This window comes from Neolamprologus brichardi, chromosome 19, assembly GCF_056152115.1.
Source record: "Neolamprologus brichardi isolate AB-2024 chromosome 19, ASM5615211v1, whole genome shotgun sequence".
NCBI classification, from domain to species: Eukaryota; Metazoa; Chordata; class Actinopteri; order Cichliformes; family Cichlidae; genus Neolamprologus; species Neolamprologus brichardi.
The window spans coordinates 12,116,071-12,143,993 of record NC_142122.1 but is presented as its reverse complement, the minus strand read 5'-3'; the positions used below and the strand labels follow the sequence as shown (position 1 = coordinate 12,143,993).

Genomic DNA, 27,923 nt, shown 5'->3' with positions numbered 1-27,923 from the left:
TGCGTGTGTGTGGGTGAAGCCTCTGATCCCTCTATTATCTCTGCTTAATCTCAGGATCTTCCCTCTGCTTTGCAATCTATTCCACCCTCTGCTCTCACATGGCTGTTCACAGCCCCGTCTGCTGCTAGAGGAGAGAGGAACATATTGAGGCACATGGACCTCACACTTGTTTACAATCACACAGGGTAGTGACTGGTGAGGGGAGTGTCTTCTCAAAGGCCGTGGCTCATCCAGCCTAAATCTGATTGGCTGTGACTTGCAGAAGGGTCATGGGAAGTATAGTTTGAAACTTGGAGACAAGCTTGTGACGGTTGAAAGCACACTCAAAAGGGCACAGTGAAGGCCTAAGACGGCTACAACAATGGAATTCCTGTGAAATGACCAAACTGGGAGACTTTTACCTAGCTCTGCTCTTTGTTTACTCTGTTTGATGCATTCTCTTACATGCATCATGCTCTGCACATCGTATACCAAGTAGGCCAGAGAGCATGTTTCTGCAAGTGCATTGTACAGTTGCAGTTGCATTTTTAAACCAATAAACTGCAGATAATAATCAAAAACACTAATATTCTGCAGCTATACCAGCAGCTCTGCGAGGCTCATACTGGTATTGTATCTGATGTTTGTGTTCTGCCCAGTAAACTTGAAATACACTGATGTTAACATCAAAACAGAATAAAATAACAATACAGGAAAAGTCTGTTATTATATCATCTTTTTATTAATGTTATCTACTTCTCAATATCATCTTTTTTAAACAGCAATATCCACAAAATATTAACAGTGTGCAAGAAAACATGAGTTATGGCACATCAGAGAACAGTTACAAAAAATAGATATATTTTCTTCATAGTCAATCAAGGCAAAAAGATACATATACTGTATGCATACACAGGAGATCAGAGCACAAAAGATGATTCTCAGGAAGGGCTCGGAGCCAAATCAGAGAAGCTTGATATGAAAGTCCAACAGGGAGGAGCCTCGGCTCTCCTCACCAGGCCTGAAATGAATTTCGAGAGGCTTGCATTTTTGCACACAACACCAGTAAATTTCCACTTTCAGCCGTGTGTTCCACTTTTAAGACTGTTTAAGACTGCCCCCCACCTCCAAGTCCAGCATTTACATGATATACACCACTATAAGGCAAACTAACAACCAATCAATCAGACAAACCAGCAATCCAAGCTGTGTGTCTCTGATTGAAGCCCAACCATGGATGGAATGATAGTAATAAAAATTAAAAAAAAAAAATAGCATATGTCGGCAATACCAGGACATCTGTGTGTGTGGTAGTGTGTGTGTGCATTTGTCTGATGATAAGTTATGCATGTATATTTCCTTGTGTTAAACTTCTGCAGCAAGAATTCTCTTTCACTTTAGCTTGCAAAGAAATGAAAGGAAAGTGTTTATCACATTCCTGTAAACTGACAGGGAATCAGTTCTTTCATCTTAGAATAGTTCAGGTCCTTGAAAAGCAAACCCAGGCCAAATAAGTACGTATAGTTAAGTCAATACTGTTGCTATGCCATCACATATCTTTAGGTAGATCCTTTAAAAAAAAAAGAGCACCGTTCATTTATATCAGCCTAAATAATCTCTTCAATCATCCCTTTCCTCATATCTGCTTGTAGGGCTACCTGCTTTAGCTTAGCATAAAGATAAACAGCTTGAAACAGCCAGGCTAGCAGCAACAAAACCTGTCTACCAGCACCTCTATGGCTCACTGCGATAATGGCAAAACATCAAAGTGATATAACACCTTGACTGAGAACTTTAAAAGAGCTGAGAAGTGGCCTTTTTTTGCAGGTGAACAGAGGAGTTTCTCCCTGTTTCCTGTCTTTAAGGTAAGCTAACCAGCTGCAGGAGAAAGCAAATATACACATTTCCTCAAATGTCAACATGTTCCTTTACGTATCCAAGGCTTACGTTAGTGGTAATGAAATTTTTTGTTTTGCCACATTTCACCTAGTCAATTTTAGCCTGTGACACAATCCCCCTTTTCACTCTTCAAAATATGCAGACTGATTAAGTGAGAAAAGGAGGAAGTGCAAGCCATATATGTTGTTCTGACTTGTGGTATCACATGACCTCTCCTCTGGTCAGACTAACCCTGACCTAGAACTGCAGGACTGCAGTACTATAACATTACAGTCTAACACTGCAGCACTGGAGGCACTGCTCGTTCTTACGCACTGTGTCACTCGCACAAACACACACAGACCATGCACACGAGCACACACTTGCACGCTCCTCTATTTTCTCCTCTCCACCTACTGCTCTGCCAAATCATCCCTTTTCAGCTACCAAACACAAGCACCCACACACACGCACGCACACTTGCACACCCTCTCTATGGCCTTTCTCCAGCTCTTGCTCTCTATACTTCTATCTTTGTCTGTATCATAAGCCATTGGCTACAGTGCAAAAACACAGATGCTAAGCAGCGATTTAAACTGGTAATTAATCACAAAGCTGAATTTTTAAAGGAATCATTTGACATTTTGGGAAATATGCTTATTCTCTTTTGTTCCCTTTCACACAGTTTAAAATTGCTAAAGGTAACAATTACAATTATTCTAATGCCGATTTCTCTAAACCCCACACATTCCCAGGTACGCATGAGCACGTGTGGATGCAAACAACTCTTTCCACCCACCTCCAAAGTCTGTATAGCAGCTGGGTCACACTGACCTTAAGTGACATGAAAGCAGAAAACTAGTAGGATGAACCCTTGTGACTCTCTGTCAGCAGATATAAGCCATGTCCAAATGAGCCCACCCTCGGCTAAATGCTAAAGTGTAAATATGATGGAAGGAAGATCCCCTCTCTCACCAATTCTCCTTACAGCTATTAACCTTTTACCTCTGATAAACATCATTCAAGCTTGAAAAGCACCCAAAGCACAGGATGTAGGTGTGTGTTGCATGTTGGTCTAGATGCCTGTTGCCCCCAAAAAAACAAAAACTAAAAAAAAAAAACAAGGACAGCTTTGGTGTTAAAGGTCAGATCAGGAGGTTGGTTTTGCACCACCGTAATGAGGTCCGATGTTGATTCATCTTCTTACGGGGCATGACTCTAAACCAAACACAGCTTTTGTTTCCAGTACATTGCTTCATCCTCATCGGTTTTATATGTGGCTGAAACCAACCTCAGCTATCGCAGGCCTCTAAAACCTGATTGACGTAAAAAAGGAAAAAGCAAAGACAGACGTGATCCTGATTGACAGAATAAGTAGTACTAAAAAAATCCAACATCCACAGAGGGGAAATCTGTGTTCTGAGTTTGTATCTTACAAACACTGTACAGGGTAATACTCAACTGACCAGTTTCCATGGACTCCATAGAAAGAAGAGAACTTAAAAAAAAGAAAGAAAAAAAGAAAGAAAGCCAAAACAGCTACTCTTCAACTTATCACTTCTGCACATGTCTGAAAGAAAGTTTATACACTTAGTTTTTTTCTCTTAACTTGATTTTTTTCTTCTTCATGTTTCAGTTTTTACAATCAAGTTTGGTTTGTCAGACAGGAGGAGTGCTGTGGAGGAGACGAGGAAGGAGGAACACAGAAAGGAGACTGCCAGCTCCTACTGATCCAGCCTGTGACCAAGCTGGGGTAACGTCAGAGTGAGCTCTTATGCTGGGGAAACTGGAACCTTTAGACTGGTGAAGGCAGGTAATCTGATTAATAGCCATAATTGCAAAGCATTAAAACAAGATGTAAACCACTTGAACAGAGAGGTGACTCCTTATTTTCAGACTACCCACTCCTCTCATTTTCGTTCTATTCACCCTACAAGAACTAGTAATCGAAATACTCACATATGGGCTGAGAGGGTGGGAAGAGGGCACCTTCATTTTTACTTTCTATGTCTGGGTCATCTCCTCCAGCCTCGCAGTCCCTTACAGACTGATTCTCTGATGTGATCATTCTGTGGCCTCGCCCTCTCTTGGGGTAAAGCACAGGGAGGCTTGATGTACAGTAGATCTGGTTAGGTATTACCCCTGGCTTACAACCAGATATCCTGTTATTTCATTAATGCAAGCAGGAAAACAAACCTGATCCGCCAGGGGCAACACCTACGTGAAAAGAAAACGATCTAAAAAAATGTAAAGTATTGTCCTATCTGTTAAGTAATGCTTCAACAAAATATCTAAAACGTACATTGAGTTCACAAACAAGTATTTCTTAAGAAAAAATGCAGTAAACGTCTGCGGTTAATAGCTTGAGTTCTGTGTAGAGCCGTTCACTGCTTGCTCTCATAGGTGCAGATCTGGGATCAGCTTAGACATCAGCCAGTGGCGGCTATCATGAGCCGCAGTGGAATCAGTGACAGCAGATCAGCATCTAGAAAGGAATTTTTGTACAGGTTGGCACAGCTGGAGGCTTGGCCAAAGGCTGCAGGCAGCCATTGTGAGGCCACAGGCAGAGAAGGTCTGTTGATTCAGGTTTGGGTGGGAACATGCTATGGCCTGATAAAGGCAAAGGCTTTAGCCAGTTGCTCCAAAATGACCCAAGAATGAAGCTTTCATACGTTTTTAAAAAAATCTCCCACAGAAAAAGAAGCATTTATTGAACTTTTAATGGGACACGAGGTCCAGTTTGGCACGATTGGCCTAGCGCCTACCACTCATTCTGTTTTTTCGCACATGCATCCTCCCACTGCCTGCCTATGGCACAGCTACCCATCTTTGAACCAACACCTCATTTCACGATAACAAAAAAAAAGAAAATGCTGATTTCCTATCGATCATTAATGTCCAAATCCCTTTTCAATTTTAGCTGAAACTTGTAGTTAATTCACCAGCATATGTGAATAATACCAAAGCACCTTGGATCATACTCAGTGATATACTGATCTCAGCCACTGTGAGCACAGCATACCCTCCCCCTAGCTGTTGCTCCGGTGTATGGCGCTTTTCCAGCGTGGCGATTCTGGAGCGTGTGTGTTTCTCTGTGTGTGTGGATGCTCGACAGCCCTGTAAGATCAGACATGGCTGCTCCAAGGTGTGTCTCGGTAAATGAGGGGATCTAGTTAAATGGCAAAAGTATACGTTTATGTGTTAGCGTGTATATGTATGTGCAAGAGTGTGTGAGAATGTGTGTTTGTGTGTGTGTGCATGAGAGGGGTAGGAGAAGCAGGAAGCAGCTATAGGATGATGCAAGGTTTCTTGTCCTTGAAAGGGTTTTCAGAGGTGGGAACACCAACCAGCAGAGGGTCGCTACGAGCGTGCTGCTCACAGTAACTCATCAGGTCTGCTGCTGCTTTAGACACCTGAGCGGACAGAGGGGGGAGGGAGAGAAAAGGAGGAAGGGGATGGCAAAAAGGGGATAGATAAGAAGGTGTGAAATTTAAAATGAGGGCATTGGAGGTAGAAGAAATAATAAAGTTGTAAGGGTAAATGAAGGGAGAAGCAGCAAAGGGGGAACAAGAATGAGTAGAGAGGGAGAGCAGTTAAATGTGTATGAATAATTACGCACACACATTTGCTAACACAGCAGAAAACGGTTGTTTTACCTTAATGCGCTCAATCCCTGCCTCAATCCTCAGCTGTTCCACCAGTTTCCTGGCCTGGGCGATATTATTAGTGGTAGACATACTGATCCATGAGAATACACCAACACAGGAGAAAACTGAAGGAGTGAAAAAACAGAATGAGTTGTGTTTGGTTTACTTCACTAGATTTGTCAGAGACCAAGAAACATTATTTTCATATATAGTTAATAGAGATGTGAATTTAAGTACTAGATAATTCCCTGATTATTCCCTGAAACTGTCCTTTATAGCACTGCTAAATGAATCGCACAAAAGCAAATAAAAAAAGAAAGCCTGCAGAGGATCAAATATAAACAAAGCACAAATAAGAGTGTAATAATATTTTTTGATTTTTTGCCATTAGATCAGAAATGAAATGATGGCTTAAATTCCCTTTTTAGTGTTATGGGTCATAAATTTAAATCAATTAAGAGGATTGTGTGGAACGTCAGCTGCGGCGCTATAGCACCACCACGAGGTGACTACATAGTAGTGCAGCAGAAATTTAGAGTGAAACATAGCAGCATTTTAATTCATAATATGACGATTGAAGGCAACAGTGTAATGACAATGTAACCAAAAATGAATTTGATATTTAACAAAAAAGGAATTAAATAAAAGCCCTTATATTAAAGATGCTAATATGCATCAGCATCTGATATTTGTCTTCTGAATGTAATTCACACACTGCACAAACAACATGTTTAAATAGGAATACATTATTAGGTTGTTGTAATAAACCTCAGTGAGATCTTTGGGATTGAGAATGTTGTGATCCAGACATTCGAATAAATTCATTCCACATTCCACTGCCTCAGGGACTCCTGAGTCCACTGGGTAATTCACAAGAAAATTCGAGTTTAACATACTTTGCAGATTAAGCAGCCTGGGAATGTGGAACATGATACAATGACCACAGCAAACAGAGTATTACCTGACTGATGGTGTGCAGACAGGACTCCCTCTGAACACTAATATGAATGGATGGAGGCGGTCTGAGCAGTGCAGGAACGGCAGTCACAGTGACAGAGCTGGACGGCGGCTGAGCTTACATTGGCTTGTCTCTGTGTAAAAGAAGAATGGGCAAACAAGTGAGCTGCCTGCTGATAAAGCTACGTTATAAACAGGCAGTTCAGTAGTCATACACATTTCAAAATATTTGCTTCTGTTTGCTTTTACAAATAGGTTTCAATTTTACTTCCACATCTCCACATACAGAGAGGTTTTACTGTTTTAGCAATGAGTTAGCAAAGTAATAAAAACTAAAAGAAGAGATAACGACTGCAAATATGAAAACTGCAATAAAAAAAATATTACTATGACACAGCTGCTACTTCAAACACAAGAAAATGTCATACTCATCATATCCATTAACTATCATATCCATCATCACAACCTCATTTTCTTTCACAAAGCACCTGTAAGACCACTTTTCTGAATGGGTGGTGGGACATTCTGTCATATGGGGGTGGGGGTGGGGGTGGGGGGGTAGGTGGTCCCAAACGCATTTTAAATCACTACAAACCTTCAGATTAACACAGCAGGAAACTTGCTTCTGTAGATGTGAACAACACATACCTCAAATACATCACAATGAGCATGTTACCACCGGGTCTCTCAGTCTGTGTCTCTGTCTGTCTCCCTCTCTAAGGAGGAGAGTCCTGCTTTAATTACTCCTGCTGTGGAGTCTCTCAGAGATTCATGTCTGTAATTAAAGCTGTGTGTGTGTGTGTAAGAGAGGGAGAGAGAGAGAGAGAGAGAGAGAGAGAGAGAGCGAGAGAGAGAGAGAGAGAGTGAATGAAGCTAGAGATTACCACTGTAACACCTGAACAAATTCTCATTCTGTCTTTGCCTGCACGTTGGTATTAACAGACTTATGAGGATATTTGCCGACTTTCCTCTATCCAAATTCTAATTTTTAATCCTAATCTTGAATCTTGAACCCAAATCCTAATTCAGGAACAAAATATCTTCATTTCTTTTTCCTTTTCCGTCTTTTTTCTTTTCACATTTAGACACTCACGGGACTTAAGAGTTGCACTGATTTTGATTCATTCCTAGATTAGGAGTACACATAGAAACTGAAGATAGCAAAAAGAAAAGCATCATGTTTGGCAAATTGTGGCACATGAATCTTCCTAAATGAACTGCTTGTAAGAGACAGAAATACTGACCCTAGCCTTACTTGGCACTAGATTTCTTTTTTTCCCCTTTAACCACAAGTGCCCAATACTGACCCCAGAACTAAAATATAATGTACACACATGGGCCTCTGTCCAACAATGGGGGGTGAGTCCCTTGGTTATGGCTGTGTAAACAGATAACCCTCAGATGTGTCTATAACAAGTGCAAATAAACAGAGACAAACACCTGTTCCCTCACAACACATTCTACGCTTCTCATTATCTGTCAGGATTTAATGAATGCTCCTAAATCACAGCGTGCAGCATCACTGGAAGCCAAGTGCAGAGTATATGCATATGAATATAATAAAAACTCAACTCTATAAGACTTGTTGCAGGGATTGTTCACACGCTGATGCATGCCTTTGACACAAACATGCTAACATTAAAGGAGAAGGCAGCACTTGCATCCTCTTCACTTATAAGCTGCTATACCTTTGAAACACAAATGTGTGCTTTTTTTCTGTTCTATCCAGTGGGTAAACCACGGTGGTTTCAACTGGCAGAGCCGCTGCATACAAAAAAAGTACCAGCTATACTTAAATGACTCATTTATCACTTCATAGACACTACTAACCTAGTTCTTTAATTTCCTCAGCCTGTTGATTTTTCAAACTTTTTGCTATGGCGCATACCGTGCCGAGAGAAGAGAAGCCTTTAAAAACAGCAGACGAAATTCTCCCCCAACACAGCCACATCTCTCCCTTCTTGCCCCAAACTGAACGCCTTTCTTCTTAGCAGAAGCAAAACATATACACTAAGCTGATCATTTGATTCGGCCTGGACAACATAAACACCACCAGAGCTGGACAGGCCTCAACCAGCGAGCACACAGAGGCTCTCAAGACGCGCAAAACTGCATCAATCCTTATTGATCCAAGCAGCTCCTGAGCGTTGATCGGGCCTACAGTACGAAGCCATGTCCTCTGCTATAGGGCCTGCTCGCTGCTCTACCGTGTGAAAGCACAATGCGGGCATTTTGATGGATAGAACAGCATGTCCTCTCTCCCGTGGCTATCCACGTACCACACACACATAAACGCATAGACTCAACAGAGCCAACATACAGACGAATACGCACGGGAGCGCAAACACAGTGCACATATCAAAGCCAGATATATTTATCCCAGTGAATACCAGACTACACAGCTCCGGGTCTGCAAATAGGCCCTGATTGTTAGCCGTGGGAGCAGGGTGGTGACATGTTTTGAGGGAGGCAAGCTCCGGCAAATATAAACCCATCCAGCGACAACGAGCACAAGACCGGAGCGCATGCCGTTATATTCCGCTATTATGCAAATTGATACGGCCTACTTCGGCATATAAGATCATGTTACTGTGGCTCGTGCGTCCTCAGAGTCCAGCCGAGCTGAAGGAAATCTTCCACTGACCCTGTCCCCGGTCCTCCCCACCCTCTCTGCCGGCAAAGGGCTGGGGAAATCCGGATTCGTGACACTGACGAGCCCCCTTTTCGCTGCAGCCGCCCTCAGTTGCGAGACTGCGGGGCTGCAGCAGCACACAGAGGCGCTACAAATATTATGCACGGGGAGAAAAATAGCCAAATATCTCCAAACTCACCTCCGAATGTGCTGTATTGGTGATTTAAAGGGCCAGATCCGCTGGTTTCTCACCCTCTCTGCGCGTTCACTCCCCGTTTTCACCGAGCCAAACGCCTCCCCCTCCGTTACCAGTGCCTGTCCACTCCTCTACCCCCCTCCTGCTCTCTTCCTCCCTCTCTCCTTCTCCCTCCCTCGATCCGATGGGGTGACAGCAGATTTTGAAAGGGGCTCCCAAGGAAGCATTTTTAATGATCTATAGCTATATATACCCTGGGAAAGTATCCTCCAAACAACAGAATTTTAAATGGCAGACTAGATTTGCCAGATATACGTTCACAAATAAATAAATAATGCAAGTCATGTATAAAATGACGGGGGCTCCTAGTGGCTCGTGTATTGTAAAGTGTAGATTGGGCACTTGCACGAACTGAAGCCCCATTGAAATTTTGTTAAAATGCATTTCTTTACGTCCTCTCAATGTTATAATAATAATAATAATAATAATAATAATAATAATAATAATAATAATAATAATAATAATAATATTTACAATGATGTTTCTAGGAACTTTGGGCCAATCTAATCGGACCTTTTATTTGCTGTAAATTTTCTGCCGTTTGCAGATTGCAGATAAATAAAGAAATGCCATAAAATCCGAATTACTATTTTCACTTCATAAATAAAATGAATAATAATTTAATACTTTTTATACTTTAATTTTGTTTGCAGAAATGGTAATGACTGTGTTTCTCTTTGTGGTAGAAAATACTTTAAGTCATGTCAAATGCGTTAAATAAAGACTGCAGTGCACGACCCACACAACTTCTATAATAAATACACGTTTGGACAACAGATAGTGTCCTCTTAAAGACCACTGGCTTGTTCATTTCCCACCAGTATTCCCCACGGACACGAGATAACAGATAGTGGCATGCACATCTGGATTTGTGTACCTACATTACAGTAAAAACGACTGGTTTCGACGTGACTCCAGTGCGTTGTGTTACCACGTGATGGCGCCATTGACCCATCTGCTGTTCTGACTTTCTCAAGAGAGGTGTGGGCCTCTCCTTCTATTCCTGGCAGGCCCCACAAACACGCAAACTCCGTTTCCACCAAGCTGTAGTCCACTCCTCCACACAGAGCTAAAAAGCGCTGCATCTGCTCCGTGATTGTTGGCTGAACATGAGCCGGTTTCACTGCGCTAAGAGGGAAAGGTCTGATGTGTGCAGGATCTCATTTTTAAACAAAAAATCTCTTTTTTTAGTCCATTTAAACCCTGGTGGTGCTGATGGAGATGGAAATTCTGATCTATATTCTGGTTTTGATGCGTATATACGTCTCAGTGGTTGTATAGCAACCATTTCCTTCCTGCTTATTATAAACACAGGAGAGCTATTTATATCTCACACAGAGTACCGCATTGGCCTCGTTTCCAGCGACCAGTGAATGCTGATGCCTATACATTTCCCTTTCATTTCCTCACCTTTCTCATCTCCCCCTTTTCTCCCTTTGCTGGCTCTCTCTTCCCTCTTCATTTTTCTCTCTTCCATTTCAGACCCCGTGCTTCCCTCCCTCCCTCTCCATCCTGTGTGTGAGGAAGCAGCATAGGTTACACTGGATTAGAGCAATACTTTTCATTTTCTAAGAAATCCGCGGTGGAAGCCCATGAGTCACCACTTAAAGATGTTCACAAGCTGACAGGTGGCATCCACCCACCCACACCTTTATGGTCGTATGCCACGCGTACTCCTGCAGCCTAATCTTAGACCCAAACGGAAACACAGACTTTCCCAGGGTGTCTCATGTGTTTCATTTTTATGTGTGTATGTGGACACGATGATTGTCTAATTAAGACCCAGCAGAGGGGCTGCCACACTGGCCTTCATGGGGAATGACATGTTTTTTAATCCACCCCAGGAGCAGGATGGGAGACCCGCCTGTCGCCGCATCTCCGCCACCACGGTCACACCACACTGATGCGACAACCGCCGTCAACGTCACACTGTCTCCATAGCAACCGTGCCGGGCACAGCATCTCCGAGCAGATGTTGGAGGGTTAAGAGAGAAGAGAGAATGAAAGAAAGAGTAGGGGGGAAGCCAGTATCTCTGTGTGATGAATTAATAAACTGCAAAGAGTCTGCATGTCATGGCAGCACGACATGGGTGAAAGAAGTCAACAATCCCGAGTTGGGAAAATAATTTAAATTATTATGGTAAAATTTTAAAATTAAAAAATGAGAAAAAAGAACTATCAAAGAGAATCACTGAGAGTCGCTGAAAAGAAATAAACCCCTTCCAAAGTCATGCCAGCAGCAGAGCTTTTACATGAATGTTAGTCAACAAGCAGAGAAGATTGCTGCACTGTAACCTGTGATTTAAACAGCATCTACAATGTAACACAAACAGCAATATATTGTAGTAGGTTTTAACAGTAATGTACTTTAAATGGCAAAGGATTGTGGGAAAATATTGGCCCACTACTGTAAATGTAACTGAATACTAAGTGTTTTAGTACTCTTAAATGAAAAATGAGGCATATGGAAGCCGTTTTTCTATTTGTATGTTAGATAAGATGGAAATATTGCACACTGCTATGTTCTCCCTTTTAAATATCGTACATTTTACAGGGTAAACCCCCCTAAACCATATTCACATATGCTTCCTCAAGGAATATGCTGTATCGTATAATGCTTACACAGAGGGTTTCTACAGCATGCTTTTAATTCTTTCAGTTATTTCCTCTCTTATTTTGAAGGCTGCTTTATTCTTTCTCTGCCAAGTTTTTACTTCCTGTCTTTGCTCTTTCCCCTCCCTTTCGTATGTCCACCTGTTCCTTGTTACCCTGTTGCTCCTTATGTGTATTTATCCTGCGTGAATTCCCTAAAGCTTTGGACTGAAGTGGCTGACCATAATATCACTGATTTTCTAAGATCCACATCACTGCATGGATACAAACGGCAAGCAAAAGGTGAGAATGTTCAAAAAAATGACAGGAAACACTCCTCAGTTCATATTTTTATTAAGAAAATCATTTTGCAGATTTGATTATTATTATCACCTCTCTCGCTCTCTCTCTCACACTCTCTCTATGTATATATATATATATATATATATATTTATATATGTTAGTTTCAGTTATTCAGAGGATGCATCAGCACAGTATATTTTAATAGGAAGACTATTGCTAGAATAAATATCTATACATTATAATTAGTCAAATGAAAAAAAATCCCAACGAAAAAAAGAAGAACCAAAGAAAAATCATTTACAAAAACAATGAGAGCTAAAAAGAAATAACCCATTTGCAAAACCAAAGCCATAAATGTTGCAGAGGAATTTATTTAAAAAATACAAAGATGATTCACAGTTTGTGTCCTTGTTCTCATGCTGGCTGGAACACCAATAGGGACCATGCAGGAATGGAAGGGCCAGAGCGACTCCATAGTACCAAACTACGTTACCCACAAATTCCTCGCCATATACTGCTCATTAGGATCTGAGGCGATCAGATGAAATGTAAAGGGGTGAGCCTGAGTGATTGGCAGGAAGAGTGGGAGTTCTTTTGTATTTTGATCCTCCGGTACCGATTTCCTTTAGCTCCTGTGACATGAAGCCCTGCTGGACAGGAGCACAACCTGCCCCTTGCTGGTAACAAAAAGCCTGGTGTGTCAGAAAACCCCAGCTTTTCTTGAGTATAAAGGTTTAACTTAGTGCTCGTTCTTTAAGCTTCACATGGTCTGAGGTTTCCCTTGCAGCCACAGAAGAACAAATCCGAACCCCACTCCCTTTATTGTATGAGACTCCTCAGCAAGATGAACAGAAAGTACCCTGTGACCTCACTGGTGGCAAGTAAACTTTACCTGGTCCTACACAAAAATCTGTACCACCAATGTAGTTATCTATGGATGCCCAAACTATAGCTGTTACTAGGCAACAAGTATATTTGATGTTATAAAATAAGTAATCATACCAACAATATTAAGACTAAATGTGTAATTTAACCATGAAAATATCATCGCACAAGCAACATTTTAATGAAAATACCTGCAGCATTTTTTAATTAAAGAAGAGTGTGGAATTGCAAAAATTATTCTAAATTTAAAATATCCACCAAGTTCCACAATTTCATGGTTCAATTACATCTTTCTGCATCCAGTTGTATGATTATTCATTTTATAACTTATCATTTAGTCACCTTTAACATAGGTGGTCTCCATAGAGTTCCTCCTTTAAAGTCAGTGCTTCTCTTGCTACAGCATACAAAAAAAAAAAGCCCAACGTAAAGCTTTCACATGAAGAAAACTTTAACTGTCCTACTTCTGATTGGAGGTTTTGACTATACAAAGAATGCGCAGGAGACTGCGCGCTCCCACCACGGCATCCTTTATCTGCACGCTCTCCCTTCGCTTCTCTGAAACCTTTGAACAATATTTACAGCTATCTACAATCAGATGCGAGGAGGGTTGGTTTTCAGTAAGTGCAAACGGCAAGCAAAAACACACAGAATGAATATGAAAACGGCTCACAATTTATGCGGATTTATGCAGAAGTAACGCTAACAGAGGTACAACAGCGGAAAACAGCCAGAGAGCGAATGATGTTTCACTGACAAGGCCTGTGTGAATGTAATATGTGTGTATGTGTGTGTGTGCAACCGAGGGCATGCAGTCATTCTATTTCAGCTCCATGCCTGATTTATATACTAGTGTGTGTGCGTATAGGGGGTGTGTGTTGTGCAGGATGACTCATGCAGAATGTGTAGGCACTCTCCACGGGAAAGCTGCAAACATCTGACAGACACTTCATGAGATTGTACAACAGCAACAACAACACCAGCACGCGCACATACACACCCGTGCAGGCCAGAGTGAATTAACGTGAAAACAATATATATAAATAAGGTGGATGAATGTGCATGTACATGAATGCACTCCCGGTTAAACATACAGAACAGGGAATATGGTTCATGGATAAATGAGATGAGACGCGCCATGGAGGGACAGGGGCAGAAGTGTCTGTCCTGATTCTTGCGAGCACTTAACTCACACAGTCCACAAACTCAATAGCTCACACACTCCACAAGCACAACATCTTCTTTCAACGGCTCCCACATGAAAGCTCAAACAATTCTTATACAGGCCAGTTGAACTTCATATATTCGCTCTATGTCTATTAATAGCACAGGCCCCTGTTGTCCATAGTGCTCTCTCACGATGCCTCATTGTTGTTTTTCCTTCCCTGTTGTATCATATTCCATGCAGGAACATGCACAATGACAGTCTCCTGTTAACGTCAGCAGAACAACATTTTGCACAAACATGCGCACACAATCTGGCAACCAGACGTGTCAAGCTGATATTTATGCAGTGTGTGCACCACTGCCGGTGGCTTTGCGTCAGACCAGAAAAGAACTCGGTCTGAAAATCATCGCAGGCGATTTTTAAGGATTTCTTTTTCAAATTTTAGCTTGTCAAATGGCCACAACCTGTCGATTGCACTCTATCTATATAGAGCAGGTTAAAAATAAATGAATTAATAAAAAAAAAAGAAAAGAAAAGAAAGTGATTAAAATACAACTTATATATCTGTTTTACACATCTTGTTTTTGGAATTTAAACAGATTTTCAAAAAAAGAAAATAAGAGAGTACAAGTGAGCATCCCTGGCATCTAACAAGTAAAGGGTATGTTTACAATATAAATGTTTGGGTTTAACAGGACCTCACATTAGTGCAAAGTACAACACAGTAATAACAACAGATTCATTCAGCTTTCAAAATAAACAGAAAAACAAAATTACAGCCTGGAGTGGAACTTTTAGTTACATATTCACATTTTGCTAGTGCCATCTAATTGATAGATCTGAAGAGTGGATGCGTCAAATACAATAGATCATGAGTATCGTTATTAAGCTGTATATTACAGTACATAGCAACACCGAACCTTCTACTGTAACAACATTTCCCAGAAAGACAGTGGGTACAGTATTTCTTTACATGGGTAACATCTTACTTGAAGCTCTTGTGAACATTTCGGTGAATTTCCATCTGCTTATCTACACGTCTGAAATCATTTTATAGTGGTTTGTGGGCATGAATGATAAAGGTAGGACATTTTACACGGCGCTTATGAATGAGGCGTCGCTGATTAATAAGCAAGTCTTCAAGTAAAATGTTACCCTAAAGTGCCCAGTTGTTGATCCTGCTGCACACATAAAGACAGAGAAGGAGACAGACGAGACTAGTTGCTGTGCTTATTCTCTTTTTTCTTCCTTTTTTCTTGAGAAATGAACACACAGTTAAAAGGGGTTATCATCTGTGTCTTTGGGTTTAACAGTACAGGAGCAGATTATCCGCCACGCTAATTGTTGTCAAAACCGCCTGAGAGATGGAGAAAAGTAGACAAACAATCTGACCCCTCATCGTCGTCCCACAACCTGTGATCCTGTGGGGGTGGTGTGGGGGTTGATGTTACGTAACGTTTACGCTCTTTGTGTCCACAGCTAACCGGTCACATCACGATACCCTGTTGTTCAGCAGAACCACAACCTCATTGTGCCAAGAACCAGACAAAATAAAGCGCCATACATCAAGACAGAGAGCTACCTGTGATCATGCTACCTATGCAATCCATGTTCAGGACTGTTGAATGAAAGCTAAGGATGGAAACTGCACACAAATACAATAAAAGAACAAACAAAAAAAAAATAGAATTAGATATGTTGGAAAAAAGTATTGTGCTTTTGGCTGCTCTGTATACACTGTGTACAATTTTAGAGGTCCTACATGAAAAAAGGGTATATATATATATATATATATATATGCACTTTGGACATACAGCACAACAAAGATAATTATTGATACACATGTAGGCGGAAACATGGCAAATAAAATTGTGTGTGGTGATATAAAGTGCAATGTGAGGGCATTTAGGCTGAGTGAGCCCTGTTCTTCTTCATGTACTCAGTCAACCATGTTACTCAGATTGACTATCAGAGAGCTAAATGTGTGTGTGTTTCTTTTCTTTTTGCATGGATGCATCATGTGCGTGTTGTGTCTGCACATCTCTGTGACCCATTCTGTTTCCTGATGCCTGGCGTTACAGGTGATGAGTTTACGGAGATGCATCAGGGTGCACTGGATAATCTGCGTGGAGCTTTAAAGATCCACCCTCCCCCTTTTCTCCCCGGTGTGCTTTTTGTTAAAGGAGATGTGTTTAAATGTAACTTTATAAGAGCATCATAAAGAAAACTAGAAAAAAAAGGCAAAAAGAGAAAAGTGCCAAAGCAAACTGACATTCTCAGAACCAAAAGTTCTCTTTCATCTTACCAGCTTGGCAATGATTATCTAAGTGTATTAACCTCGTAGGCAAGGCAGACTCGTATTTCTGTTTCATGTTTTAATGAGAGTCAGCTTCCTTTCAGCCAGAGTTATTCTACACTTGATGAGAGTCTTAAAAGGATTGTTGCGTCGTATCAATGGCATGCGTGAAGCCCCTGCCGCTGGATGTTTCTCCACATCAGACGAGGACATTTCGAGGGTTCATAGATGACCTTTTACCATAAGCATTTGGGGGATAAACGCAAAGAAGTGTTTTTATATGACGATGGCAATTGAAAATTGAGCTTCGGAGCATCAAACTTGAGTCAACATCATATACTAGTTGGGGCTGAGGATGTGCAGACTGGATGGAATATATCTAAATATCCCATATTTATATACATCAAAGTCCTTGGGGTGTGGCTGGGTCATGTGTTTTTTTTGCTGTGATGCTTCATGCTAGCAGTGTCAAACTTTTGAGTCCTCTGTGTACTAGCATGATAGACACCTCAGTCACTTACAGCAGGGTCTCTACCAGATGAGTGAGCTTTGGAACTCGCTTACTTGTACATTACATTTCTCTACAGTTGATATAATAGAGGGTATGAAAAAGATGAGAAGGGTGAAGTGTGAGCTGAGCAGGGAGGTGCAGAAGTGAGAGAAGATATTTAAGGTTTTGCACTGATCAGAAACCTTTTGCGTTTTTATGGTCTTCGTGGTCAGTACTCTCATCCAAGTTCTCGAAGAGTGCTCCATCCAGGTTTTTGTGACACTTGGAGGATACAAAGTCCACACCCCTGCCATTTCTGTATTCATCTGTGTCACACACTACTTGTCATCTCAATCCCACTCATCTGTTTCCCCGTTATGGATGTGCATGGATTTATGCTCCGAACTGAAACGTTTTCTGTATGTAAGTTGTGTTTGTGAGGAGCGTGTCGATGATGAGAACCCCGCTGCCGTCAAAAACCTTGTTGCTCTGTATGATGCGTTTGGTGTCTGGCGTCCTACTTCTTTACTTCTCCGTATTTCATCTCCCTCTCTCTCCTCCACCTCCCTTTCCTTTCCTCTCTTGGATTTTACATCACGCTGCATTTGCCCTTCAGTCTCTCGGCACGGGATTGCTTCCCAGAGCGCTTGCCGTCGATGTTGAGGCTCATGTTCCTCTTCTTGTCCAGGTTGAGCAGCTCTTGAAAGAGCTCGGTTACGTTGTGGTTGGTCTTAGCTGATGTCTCCATGAAGGCGCACTTCCACTGGTTGGCCTGGGCCTCTCCGTCCTTGGTTTCCACCTCTCGCTGGGTCTCATCACTTTTATTTCCCACAAGCATGATTGGGATAGCCTCAACATTGCCCTTTATAGCCAGGACCTGCAAAGGCAAGCAAATGGATTTGATTTGTTATCTGGGAATTTTGCCTGTAGTTTTAGCACCCAAAGAGAATACATCATTACAAATGAAAGCGTTTGTGGTTTAGACATCATCAGTGACAAAGTTGAGGAAGTAATGCAATACAGATTACCCCAGGCAGCATCATTATTTTTGCTCTTTATATTTAGTACAATGTAGAAAAACGTTTCAGTATAAAAGCCCAGCGTGATTAAACAAGCTCAGCCATCCAAAGACACACAAACACTCCTCACCTGTTGGTAAATGGGTTTGAGCTCCTCCAGGGACTGTCTGCTTGTGATCGAGTAGACCAGGATGAAGGCGTGGCCTTTAGAGATGGAAAGGCGCTGCATGGCAGGGAACTGGTGACTGCCTGTTGTGTCTGTGATCTGGAGGGTGCACACGCTCTTGTCACAGCTGATCACCTGGCGATAGGTGTCCTCCACCGTGGGGATGTAGGTGTCCCTGAATGTGCCTTTCACAAAGCGCAGAACCAGGGAGCTCTTCCCCACTCCCCCAGCACCGAACACCACCACACGATAGTCGTTGCTCTGTTCTGGCATTCTGTCCCCTCGGGTTTAAGATAGTCTTACACCTATGAGATTAGGAAAGGGAACATGAGAAGATAAGATTCTAACAGAAAATCTGGAGCTTTTGTTTAATGAATCAGAACAGGAGGAGTATATGCTGGCAGAACTTAACCTCAGGCCAGTGGGTTTTAAAACACTCCATCTTTCGTGGTCTGACTATGAGCCAGAATACAAATTAGAGAAGATGAGTTTGGTGATGATCCAAGTGTTTCACCTCATGCAGACATTTCCCTAATCAATACCCTTCGCATAGTCACGGTTCTTCAGTTTCAGCCCCCAAAACAATCCCGCATTTTCTAATTAATCATCAAGCCAACATAGAAGCCTCAAAGAACAAAACACTGCGCATGGCTAACACCGATCACTGTGCCTTCCACTAATATGGATCCAAACAGAGTGAGTCAGAGCAACTAAAGCCATCGTAGGGTCTACCTTACAAATTAAGCAGCTCAAGGCAACTGTTGTTGTGATTTGGTGCTGTACAAATACAAGTGAATTGAATTAAAAGTAAAAAGATGAAAACCATTTGTGTATGAAGGGTAAACACAGAAATCTATTTGAGAAAATAGATGGACTATTGGATTTGAATTCACCAGCTGGCTAAACACATCACAAAGGCATACTGATTCACGCCAAACTGGCTTCAGCGTTACACCTGTCAGTGTTACATTTGCAGCTTTGCTGCTGCAAGTGGCCAGTGCTTGTTAGGATGGTTTAATGGTATTACAAATTTGAAAAGAGTCCAGGTTTAGTGTTTGCTTTACAAAACAACACAAAGCTCAGGGCTTTAAAGAAAGTGTTGCATTGCATAATTCACAGCAGATTTCATCCTTGGTCATCAAACTAAAAATGCTAAATCCACACTGTGTGACATCAGATTATATATATCAGGTAATAAAGATAACATGTAAATGAACACAACTAACTGAAAAAGCCCAGTTTGTAGACAGCAGCAGCACAGCGCTGTGAAAGACTCTACAATTAATCACTCCTAACATTACCTGCTGCAGCTCATGCATATGCATCTAAACAATGTCTTCGCACAGAATCTACTGCTATCTTGGTGAGGGCTTGTGCTGTCTGCACATGATTGCACATCGTATCTGTTGCATTATTTATCCGCTTTGGTGCTAAACGTGCTTTAATGTTCCGTAATAAGATCTTCTATCAGCTGTGATCATGCTGCTCTCTAAGCTGCAGTCATAATGAAAACAGTAAATCGACATCAATACCATATGGAATAAGTGGATTTCTGTCATGCTTGCACTGCAGGAACCCACTATTGATGGCAGGGTGCCTGTAATTGCTTTGCCGGGTTCTAGATAATATCAGTCCAGGAGTTTGAAATAAATGAGGATTTGGGGAGTGCCTCTTGAATTTTATAGACCGTCTCTCAGCTGTAAGCATGTGTGATGTATAAGACTGCTTCATATCTTGCTGAGCACACCACCACAGTTTAATTTTCAGGTGAGCCTGTGGCTACTGTTTTACTCGGGTCTGGAAGAAGCAGAAAATCTTCCCTGATGGCTCTCTTGATACTTCAGAAGGGTGATAAACTTGAAACTGCATTTTTTAGATAGAGGGGTGTATGACTGAAGTTTAACCTCTTGGGACTTTAAGCCTGTCGTATTTCTCTTTCAGACCGTGGCTGCGGTAATGAAAACATGTGCAGTGAGGGTCATGTTAACCTTTACAACTCTTAAGTGCAACATAACTACAAGGCGCTGCTGTAAAATTGCCAGAAACAATAGTCGTCTACAGTGCCTTACTCTTAGCTTTAATGAGGCAGTCAGTGATGAAAAAAAAGGTAACAAATTGCCATGTAGCTGTCAAAGCTGCACAGTGATTTTTGCTTAACCTGCTTAACCCTTAAGGACCCACAGTGACACTGGTGTCACTGCCTCTTTACACTTAGAGACTTGGTTATATATGATTCATTTGATATAAGACCCCCGTAATTTTCATGAAAGTAGAAATAGGTCTGGGCTCTTAAGGGTTAATTACAGACACACACATAAGCAGGAATGATGCCTCAACATAGTTTAAAAGGCCAATTTCTAAGTGAATTTATTTTGGCCTTCTTGGATGTAATTCGGCATCTAGAGAGGATTAATTGTTTATTACAGTTAATTCTTGAGACAATGCTGCCGTCTTTAAAGCTGCTACGGTTTATATTTCTTCTACTGGTGGTTAAAATAGCTGTTTATACAACACACAACTCTGCAGTCCATCTCAGATCTGCAAAGCATTTTAGCATCTTCATCTATCTTCTAACTCATTATGTAAAACTGGCATGAGTGTTGCAGTACAGTCTGGCTTCCTGCTCTAATCTGTGCAGTATGTGGTGGCAGCAGGCACCAAATGGCAGACTGACAATGTTCGCACCTATCTGGTGAACACAGTGGAGCATTTAGCTCCTGGGGGAATCTGATATTTCCCTCTGGAGCTTTTAGAGACCAAAACAAAAACAGTGTAAATATTTGACTTGCATTTGGCTTTGCTTTGTTTCCATTTTGTTTTGCTGCCTCCAAAAGGCCCGAAACAGAAAACGCCCCAGAAACAAGCCAACGGTTTAACTCAAACACGTTACATAGAGCTAATCTCACAGTGCGTCGGAAATGCCATTTAAATACAGAACCAAGGAGTCATCTGCAAACTGTGGAATGATAATCAAAGTATACAGTTTGGTTAGTGCAGCAGTGTTTCTAGAGCTCAGCAACGTGAAGAGTATAGTATTATTATTACAGGGAGAAAATATGGTGACTGCTGCAAAAATAGGACCTAAGTTACTAGTTTCTGGTAATAAACCAGATCTAGTTTTAATGAAATACTGTAGCAAACACCATCACAAAAATCTACAAAGATCCACACTCAGCCACCAATCTAGACAAAGCCACACAGACTGGTATGATGTCTTCTTGATTTGAAGCTGATATATCAGTGCATCTGATACATGCATGCTCTGATAAACTCTTAAATATTCTCTTTACTTATCCGCAACTTAAGTCTTTCTTTGAGCTGCTACCTAAACTTCCTCTTGCTGCTCTGTCACTCCCCAGGTCTCCATGGTGTTTGATCAATAAACTAAAGCCGCTCTGGTTTTAATCGATGGGGCCCTGTCTCTGTGGGCCCCGTCAGTCTGTTGTCCTGCCGCGGTTGGTGTCTGTTTGGTTTCTTTGGATGTGGATTTTAGCTCTGTGACAAAGATCCTGCTCATCAAAACCTCCCCCACTTTTCACCTGAGCTATAATTAGCTCTCTCCCTCCCTCTGTCAGCAACTATAACTGCACACACAGGTGCAACCTCACAGTGGCACACATACTGTACTTCCGCTCCTTCACCATTTGTCCTTGATACCAGGCTTTTGAGATTTATGACACTCTTCCCAAACGCAAGCAGTCTCTCTCCTTTCCCCCGTCCTCTTCTCTGGTTTTATTTGGAATGAGAGGACTGCAGTTCTTTAATGAATTAATGGTATACTATAAATGCATCTGCATCAGTGCAGCCAAACTCCATTAGCAGATAGCATTTGGCACAGACCAAGGAGGCCTCTGCTCTTCTCCGCCAGAAAATAGCTGCAACGCAGCCTTCTCCACTCGTTTATTTCACAGAGCGAGCAAGGAAATGTCACCTTTAACAAAAATATGCACATAATTTCCCTCAAGAGAGCCACTTATGCAGCGGCACAAAGGAAGCGCATTAACCAACATCAAACACAATGCCATTCAACAGATCAAGAGCGTGATTAAATAGACACCCACAAAGCGGTCCCATGGTATCTTGTAGAGAAAGGATTTTAATCAGGCTGTGCATAGTGGAATGCTGAGAATACACCGCTATTTGGCAATGAGTGTTTTACAGGATCAACAGATTATCAGCCTGAAATATTTTGTCTTTTTCTGGCCACAGTGAAACCTACACAAAGTTTCTTAAGCTTTCAGCCTGTCAGTTGCTGTATGAATGTGTGTGTGCGTCATGTGTGTCTGCCTCTGTGCAGTGAAGCAGAAGATTCCCTGTTCTCGGTGCACACATCAGCTCAGGTCTTTTCAAAAGTGTGTATGTATGTGTGTGTTTTGCCACGGGATGTAATCTGTGCTCTTGGCGAGGCAATTTTTAGACACGGGTGTTTTCATTAGGTTTGAGCAGACAGTAGAGGTTCGATTTATAAATTTTGATTCAGTCTCACACATTCAGGCACGCTGTCGCCGCTTCTGCTTCGCCACACTCACACCTGCTAAAACACACACACGGAAAGCTTGCAGAATGTGTTTATCTTAGAGTCTCTGTTGGATTTCATTTACAGCTCTTGAATGTGAAAACTCATCTCCATAAGTTTCCTAAAAAAAGACTGACGAAGCTGCATATTTTTGTCACCTTTACTGTCCGTGTGTGCGTCTGTTGGAGTATGATGACGCACAGACAGGGCATCCATAGAAGTTAAAATATTATGTGTGGTGCTTTGCACAGAATTAAGAATATGCAATTTTCTCTATTTACTTTCTGGATTATTATCCCTGATACAGCTACTGTCCTTCCAGTGAATCCAAACACTGATTCTTCTGATTCTGTTGGATGAAAAAAGGCCACTTTAGTTAGATGACGGTGCATTTTTGAAGCTAGGAGACTAGGTTGGAGAATTCTGATATTAGCTGTTGAGAGGTAGATGAAAATAACAATACCTTTCTCAGGGTAAGCTACAGCCAGCAGCCAGTTTGCTCAGCACAAAGACTGAAAATGAGAGAAGACAGTTAGCCTGACTCCATCTAAGTTTGGAGAGTTATTCGGCCAAGCCAAGAAAAAAAGGCTTACGTAGTTTTTGTACAATTTACGCAAACATAGTAAATTTTGTGACCTCCGGCAAAAGCCAGGCTAGCAGTTTCTCTCTGCTTGTTGGCTTTGTCTTAAATGAACTGCCTCCTGGCTCCAGCTTTATATTCAATGGACACTTATAAGTTTGGCATTAATGTTCCCATCTAGTTCTGGTCAGGAAAGCAAGTAAGTAGTTCCCCGTATGAAAGTATGTGGTTGTAAAAAACTTTTACTGTCCAAGTGAAAATTTGTTTTAACCCCGTAATGCCTGAACCATGAAATAATTGCCAGAAGATTCTGTTTGACACCCCCCCCCCCCCCCAAAAAAAAAAACAAAAAAACAAAACCAAGTTATTGAACAGTTATTGAACTGTCTAATATATATGTTGATTTTAATTTGTGTTGATGTCCTTACATCTGGCACTTTGTGTAATTTATTGCTTAAAACATTATTGTGCAATTTATGAATATTTAAGGGGGGAAAAAAACTCACAAAAACTCATGTATCACAAATGATACAGATGGTAATTGATAAAGTTCAGTTTAGACTCAATGTAAATGATTTATGTATGACTACAGGTATCACCCCTGTCAGTCTATACTGTGACTGGGCAGACGGCACCGTTCGTGCATGGAGCGTGTGTGCTACACTGTCCAAGAGATTGAACGCCCTGTGGTCTTGGCTTAGTAGCTAATCATTGAGCTTAACCTCCTCTGTGCTTGTGGCCAGCTCTGCATTGACCCAATTCCCAGGACTTAAGTTACCACCAGTCTCTGTATAAGACTACACGTACCCTGAGGCCCTCTGATATCCCCGGAGCATCTCTTTGATTCAGTGTGAACTGACACTAACATAGAGCCATGGGAACATCAGCTCAGCCACAAAACTGTAAAGGTCTGCCTGTGTGTAGCTCAAAAAGGACTCGTCAGAGCACCCAAATTTCTCACCTTGGCATAAGTTCATCAAGGTGGTGTGCACTGTACAGACCTAATCTGAGTGAGTAGGAAAGGAAAAAAAAAAAGCTCAGATGCTTTATTACTGACCAACATGACTACTTTAACTATCCAAAGTCAGAATATCATTAGAAGAGGTCATTAAAATAACCCCCGATTTCACACAAACAAATAATGAAAAATATTTTTTCAGAAGTTTTAAGAAAACACATATACATTTACAAGGTCTGGATTATTGCACATAGCAGTTTTATGGCGATAGCCTCACACATAAGCCAAAGAGCTTTGCATTTTGAGAGATGATAAGCATTCATTTAAGCTGCCATACTACTATGACTGATTTGGTAATGGTTGTGATTAACATAAACACCCCTCTACCTGCACTTTCTCCTTAATATATCTAAATGTGCACTTTTAATAAGAATTTAAGAGGAAAATGTTTCCCTCTCAGGGTGATTCATTCCTGAGCTGTAACCAGCCTTTGTAGTCTTAATCATGCTGTTGCTATGCAGCACTTTTACACAGGACAGTGTGTAACATTTCTGTGTAATTAGTCTTTGAGTGTTTACTTGCGCTGAGTATTAGTGTGACCGGGGGAACCCATGGATTGCTCCGTCTGGCCTCTTTGTAAAACCCTGTTAATACATCAGCCTGGCAATCTGGGAGACACACAGACACCTGGCTAATCGCACAGCAATTCACCCGAGGAAAAGTAAAGAAACTGAGATTCTAACTCTGTGACAAAACACTTAAGCTCGTTTTCAAAGCTGCCATAATGTGCACAGGTTTATTTTTTTTTTTCAAGAAACACTATTTTTAGACACAGTAAAGGCCCTGACCTGACTGAAGCACTAACTGCAGACCGGTGGAGTGTGCTGCAGAATCCTGCCTGCAGTGACAGATGGTGACAGGGTTGGTAGTTTTGGATTGGCTCCATGGTTTCTACTGGCAAGATCAACCGAACATAGTTTTCCCCCCCTTTTCTTTCTCTTTTTTATAAGTAGTCGATCCAGGTTTGATAACAACGCAGATGGTTAAAGGAGGAAACAACACAGGCGTTCCAGTCCAGACTGCTTGTGATGCTGACATGACGCAGTTGAGATTATAAGAAACTGACCTTTAACTTTTCCTCATCTAAAACCTCAAATTGTAGAAAAATATACGTCTTCTTAGGAGCGCTGAAGAATGCCATTGAAAGGCTGATATGTGAGAAAAAAGTGTAATCAAAATATTGGTTATACTACAGGTTGCAGTGAGCTTAAATGACCATGACAGCTATTCTGGGCCATGATTAGTTATTCACAAGACTCAGGCAGTTCTGCTTAATGATACTAATAAGTAAGACTATATAAATCTTTTAGCTGAGCTTATGCTTTCAGAAGAGCTAAAATGCTTTAGCATTGATTTTTTCCAATATTAAAGAAGACACTATGCCATATATAGTTCAGAGGTACTCAGCGGGGATGGTGCATTTGACCAGACTTGTGCTGTCAAAGCAACAGACAGACTATAAATGAGCAGGTGAAGATAAAGCCTCTGCTGCCACGTTTTCTTTCATCATATTGCGCTTGCTGATTTCTCAATGAAGCTTCAAATTTTATATTTTATAGATTTTTTCTAGTTTCATGTAATGACCATTTCATAAAATGGTAATATTTAAGACACCACAAAAGGGCTCAAATGTGATGAAAAAGATGCCTAAAATGATTCATAATTGATCTTTTAATTAGCCGTAAACTGTTCACTGAGCATACATATGCTTTCTGAAAAACTAGTTCAAATTCTCACTGTTTCATTCACTGACAAATGGCAGTCGTCCAGCACACAGCAACCACACACAGGCTCCAGTCCATGGATGAAACATTACACAATAGTAGTAGAGAGGTTTTTTTTTTCTGAATAAACTTTCTTTATTCAGATTTGATCAGCTAACAACCTTCCTGTCATCCAGTTGTTTCTGGATCTTTTAGGTTTTTATGGATTTTTTTTTTCACATTAGACTTCTGCTATTACTGGTCCTTTATCATCATCATCACCACTGAGTATCCACTCCCATACTCATCTCAAACATCATCACCTTCATAAACTCGCTTTGGTTTTGCTTGTTACCACTGAATCACTTCTTTGTCCTGTTTCAGCAGAGAGACATGTTCTTATGCAACTGAACCGTGGCCATTCAAGAGAGACAGACAGGCAGCCAGACAGGCAGGACACTCCCCCTACATGTCCACTTTTCCTCCAATGCTTTAATGCAGTCTGCATCTCTAACTACTCTCAACCACACACTTTAAAGCTTACTCACAGGATTTACTGCCATACATCTCTGCTCTCCTCTCCATCTCTCTCTCGCTCACACACACATACAATCATGACTGGCAGTGTTAAACCCATACAGGAAGTTCACATATATGCGTGCGAGCACGCACATACGCGCCGGCGCACGGGGGACCTAAACGGTTCACAGCTCCTTTACATTTCACGGTGGATCTCCTTTCCAGTCTTGAAACCCACAACTAAGATCACAGATCAAGGGGGAGCACAAATGCAGATGGAGGATTAACTGTAGCATTTGCCACAGAAATCGAGCTTTATTCGTCACGATGGCGTCATTATTAGTGTATGTGCATTAATGTTGACGTGCATTCTCCGCCTCGATTGTAGTCAGGAAGCGGTGGCGGGAGAGGGCTTGCCGTGGTTCCGCAGATTTGTGCGCAACGCCATTACAGACCACCCTACTCTGCGTGGTTCATTCATAAATACCGGAGGATCGCCATCTCGCAGTGCTGCCATCATTTCGCAGTCGCAGCGAGCCCCCTCCTCCCAACCCTCTCCCTCTCACCTCCCTTACTCCTCAAAGCAATATGACAACCCCAGTACCTTCATATATCCCCCCCCCCCTTCCCCCCATCTCCCTCTCCTACTTACTGCCAATATGGCTGTACGAGGATACAGGCAGTAGTTTGCAACTGACACGACCGAGGTTAGCGAGCAGAAATGTAACTTGTGATACAACAGCGGCGAGATGGATGCAGAAAGTGAGATTTGCTGTCCCGGGTTGGCCGTGAGCAGCAGGAATCGTGTGCGCATAACAACCAGCCAGCCAGAAGGACCGCGGTTACGCCACTGAATACCAACATCTGATCTCTATGTAAGATGTGGAGGCTGAGGAGCATCTCGATACCTGATCGTGAAGAACGGCTCCGCTTCTGGCTCGTCCTTGGTTCGGAAGGATGAAAGACAAACGCCGAAAGCGTCTTAGAGCATTTTACTCGTTTCATGTAGAGCTCATGTCGTCCGATTCCCAACACCACCACAGCAGACTCTCTCTCTCCCTCTCTCTCTCTATTTCTTTCTCTGTCAGTCTCTCCCTCTCTCTTTCTCGCACATAGGACGTGGGAGGTGCTATGCTCTCTCCCTTTTCTATCCACACTTGATTTTCTTTCGGTTCATACACTTCCTAGTGGTTGGATGCCAGCAAAATAAGTTATTTTAAAACGTCTTCCTCTTAAAAAATATTCTGCGAAGGCTGGATGTGTGGGAATTTGATTAAATGTAATCAACCACCTGCCCCCCAAAATGGAAAGAAATTGCA

At 41.7% G+C, this 27,923-nt stretch overlaps 2 protein-coding genes across 4 annotated transcripts; both read right to left on the bottom strand.

The window, feature by feature from the left end:
• Nucleotides 1-698: 698 nt before the first annotated feature.
• Nucleotides 699-9,430, bottom strand: gng7 (guanine nucleotide binding protein (G protein), gamma 7). 3 transcript variants are annotated; one of them, XM_006798350.3, is made up of 4 exons: nucleotides 9,293-9,430; nucleotides 6,466-6,595; nucleotides 5,514-5,629; nucleotides 699-5,270 (listed from the first exon to the last, which is right to left on the bottom strand). In XM_006798350.3, the coding sequence occupies exons 3-4, from the start codon at nucleotides 5,592-5,594 to the stop codon at nucleotides 5,145-5,147; spliced, it is 207 nt and encodes a 68-aa protein (XP_006798413.1). In that variant the 5' UTR covers nucleotides 5,595-5,629; nucleotides 6,466-6,595; nucleotides 9,293-9,430; the 3' UTR covers nucleotides 699-5,144. The 3 variants fall into 3 exon arrangements, with proteins under 3 accessions (XP_006798413.1, XP_006798414.1, XP_006798415.1); XM_006798351.3 differs by lacking the exon at nucleotides 9,293-9,430 and adding an exon at nucleotides 9,029-9,271; XM_006798352.3 differs by lacking the exon at nucleotides 9,293-9,430 and adding an exon at nucleotides 9,052-9,271.
• Nucleotides 9,431-12,279: 2,849 nt separating this feature from the next.
• diras1b (DIRAS family, GTP-binding RAS-like 1b) lies at nucleotides 12,280-27,679 on the bottom strand. The gene is made up of 3 exons (XM_006798349.3): nucleotides 27,513-27,679; nucleotides 18,233-18,573; nucleotides 12,280-17,960 (listed from the first exon to the last, which is right to left on the bottom strand). Exons 2-3 carry the CDS (start codon nucleotides 18,539-18,541, stop codon nucleotides 17,673-17,675), a joined length of 597 nt encoding a protein of 198 aa, XP_006798412.1. The 5' UTR covers nucleotides 18,542-18,573; nucleotides 27,513-27,679; the 3' UTR covers nucleotides 12,280-17,672.
• Nucleotides 27,680-27,923: the final 244 nt, after the last annotated feature.

Bases quoted from the DNA above. Each gene is read 5' to 3' on its own strand.
- gng7 (XM_006798350.3), bottom strand. From the start codon at position 5,594: ATGTCTACCACTAATAATATCGCCCAGGCCAGGAAACTGGTGGAACAG. The intron at 5,271-5,513 runs GTAAAACAACCG...CTGTCCGCTCAG, and splicing joins CAGGGATTGAGCGCATTAAG to GTGTCTAAAGCAGCAGCAGA.
- diras1b (XM_006798349.3), bottom strand. From the start codon at position 18,541: ATGCCAGAACAGAGCAACGACTATCGTGTGGTGGTGTTCGGTGCTGGG. The intron at 17,961-18,232 runs GTGAGGAGTGTT...TTGCCTTTGCAG, and splicing joins TCAAACCCATTTACCAACAG to GTCCTGGCTATAAAGGGCAA.